This window comes from Etheostoma cragini, chromosome 1 (genome assembly GCF_013103735.1).
Source record: "Etheostoma cragini isolate CJK2018 chromosome 1, CSU_Ecrag_1.0, whole genome shotgun sequence".
NCBI lineage: Eukaryota > Metazoa > Chordata > Actinopteri > Perciformes > Percidae > Etheostoma > Etheostoma cragini.
In genome coordinates, this window is record NC_048407.1 from 4,996,326 (window position 1) to 4,998,707 (window position 2,382).

A 2,382-nucleotide genomic window follows, 5' to 3' on the forward strand; every position below is an offset into this window, starting at 1 on the left:
AGAGTCTCCCCTGACTGCATTAGGAGAGCCTCCAGCCTTTGTGATTCCTTTTGATCAAATCTCTGTGAAAGATGAGTGTCATGCCCTCTTCCAGCCAGCTGTGAGGGGACTGGCCTGTGACTCTGGGGGTAGCAGTGTGTGTGTGTGTGTGTGTGTGTGTGAGTGTGTGTTATGTGCGCGGGCTGGGGAGGGAGCAAGCATCTCCTGAGGTGAGAATGCCGAGTGGGAGGATCTCATTCCAATCCCCTGTGCCCAGTTTCAACACACACACACACACACACACAGTGAACATCTTGAGTAGTTTAGAGCCAGTCCACAGCTACGTTAAAGGAGAGAAAGCAGAGGAGGCGTGTGTATGTATGCGTGTGTGTGTGCATCTGTGCAAGTGAGAGTAAAAGCACAGTGACTACTACTCTTTTTGCGGAGTGTCGGTGGCTCAGTGTGTGTGTGTTTGTGTGTGTATGTGTGTGTGTGTGTAAGAGAGAGAGAGAGAAGACTAAGAAGCAGAGCACATGTGTGTGTGTGTGTGTTGTTGAAGGAGATGCTGCGGGGTGTGATGGCTCTTTTGCGTTAGTATTTGAGCAGACAGGAGAGTTGAAGGCAGTTGTTTTGTGGGACTCGCAGGGAATGGCAAACTCCACGGTATCCTTGGAAACCTCCGACTAAATGACAATGGCTGAGGTAAGAGAGACGGCTTTTTCTCGGCTCCGCTCCGGCTCACACACACCAACAGGACATGTTTAACAAAGACAAAGTGCAAGGAGTTTGTGTAGATCAGAGTGACAGGCGGGAGGAGTGCAGACTTTAAGGAGAAATAGAAATGTTTTGGATTTTAGGATTACATACATGTGCATTTGGGACTTTTTTGGGACTAGACATGAGTAGAGACATGCCGATATGGACTGTAGTTTTGATGTGATTGCGGATTTATGTTTTCTTCGGGAACTGTTGCTACGCTGTAGCGTTGGATTTTTTCTTTTTGATATACTAGTACCAAAACTCAGGTCATTTGTCTGACTTTGTGTGTTACACAGAAGTGATTGCAACAGTTCTAGATGTGAAATGTTCCTGCTTTGCAAGAAGTTTGTCAAAATAAAATAGAATTAAAAAATTGGCAAATATTCAATTCAAGTAATGAACTAAATGTTTAGAGAATACTTGAATTAGACTCTGTTTTCTGATGCTAGCTTTGGGTCATTGACCGCTTTCCTGAAAGGTTACAGCCAAAAAGCTTTCTGTAACTTTAAGTCGCTCTGAAAAACACTCACTGTGGACACAGATTGTCCTCGCATGCCTTTCTAAGAATCCGGGGACAACTCCCAATAAACAATAACGACAGCTTCAGCACAGACAAGTCCGGCTCTCCCCTCAGTAGTGACTGAGAGATTCTCCTTTTCCCTCTTTCATTCATTTTCTTAAATCCGGATAGTTTTTTTTTCTTGTAGCTTCTTTTGATTGATTCTCATCAAGACTTCAGTTTTATTGTATTAGATAGATTCTACCCTAAACACAACTTCCACCCTGTTGAGAAAAAAAAAGTCCAAACCACTCCAGTTCTCACCTGGGCCTGTTCTCCAGTCACCCGTCTGTCTGTCCCTCTGTCTGTCTGTCTGTCTGTCTGTCTGTAGCTTTCTGCCTGTAAACCCACAGCCTATTGGAATGTAATTTAAGAACAGCCTAATGTTGAGTTGCAGCCATAATGTAACAATTAGCTGAGCTGAGTGTGTGTGGTGCTGTCGGTAGCGGCGAAACACTCTTGCCGCGTGTGTGTGTGTACAGTGTGGGTATGTGCGTGCGTGTTTGTGTGTGTGTGTGTGTCCAGACAGTGTGCAGTTTAACTTCCACAGCAATATGAGATGAAAACAGATTTAATGAAGGAAGCAAAGTCCAAGTGCAACAGATACAGATCTGCCTGAAAATCCCAAATGTTTTCTTTCGTTGTGTTACTTACTTGTTTCAGCAAATTTTTATTTATTAATGTAAATCAATTAAGTAGAGACACTTTTTATGTCATATGACGTCTTTACTATTTTGAGCCTCACAATTACGACAATGTTAATACATTAAAAACTCCTAAAAATGCACTGGTACAGCTGATGGATTGCTATGGTTATGTGATATTTAATAAGTAGTTTGAGCTATGTGAAATACATCCTTAGACACTTTTTGTGATGTCAACAAGTTGCATTTTGCACTTTGGAATTTGTATAATAATAATAATAATAATAATAATAAAAATAATAATTATAACTGGTTTATTGAGTTTTGATCAAGCCCTGCCATCATTTTGGCAGGAGGAGTCTTTTTTTTGTCCCTCACATATTTTATGTTCCTCTAACAGGTTGCCTTTTTCATTGTGTGAGAGGCCATTACTCCAGCGAT

General features: G+C 41.9%; 1 protein-coding gene across 2 annotated transcripts in view; it reads left to right on the forward strand.

Moving 5' to 3' along the window:
- Positions 1 to 276: 276 nt before the first annotated feature.
- bnc1 (basonuclin 1) overlaps positions 277 to 2,382 on the forward strand; it is a 20,898-nt gene continuing 18,792 nt past the window's right edge. For both annotated transcript variants that reach the window (XR_004656105.1, XM_034867684.1), the window contains exon 1: positions 277 to 681. Coding sequence is in view for 1 of the 2 variants with exons in the window: in XM_034867684.1 (XP_034723575.1) it covers positions 667 to 681 (15 nt within the window). In the remaining variant the exon portion in view is untranslated. The remainder of the gene's footprint in view (positions 682 to 2,382) is intronic.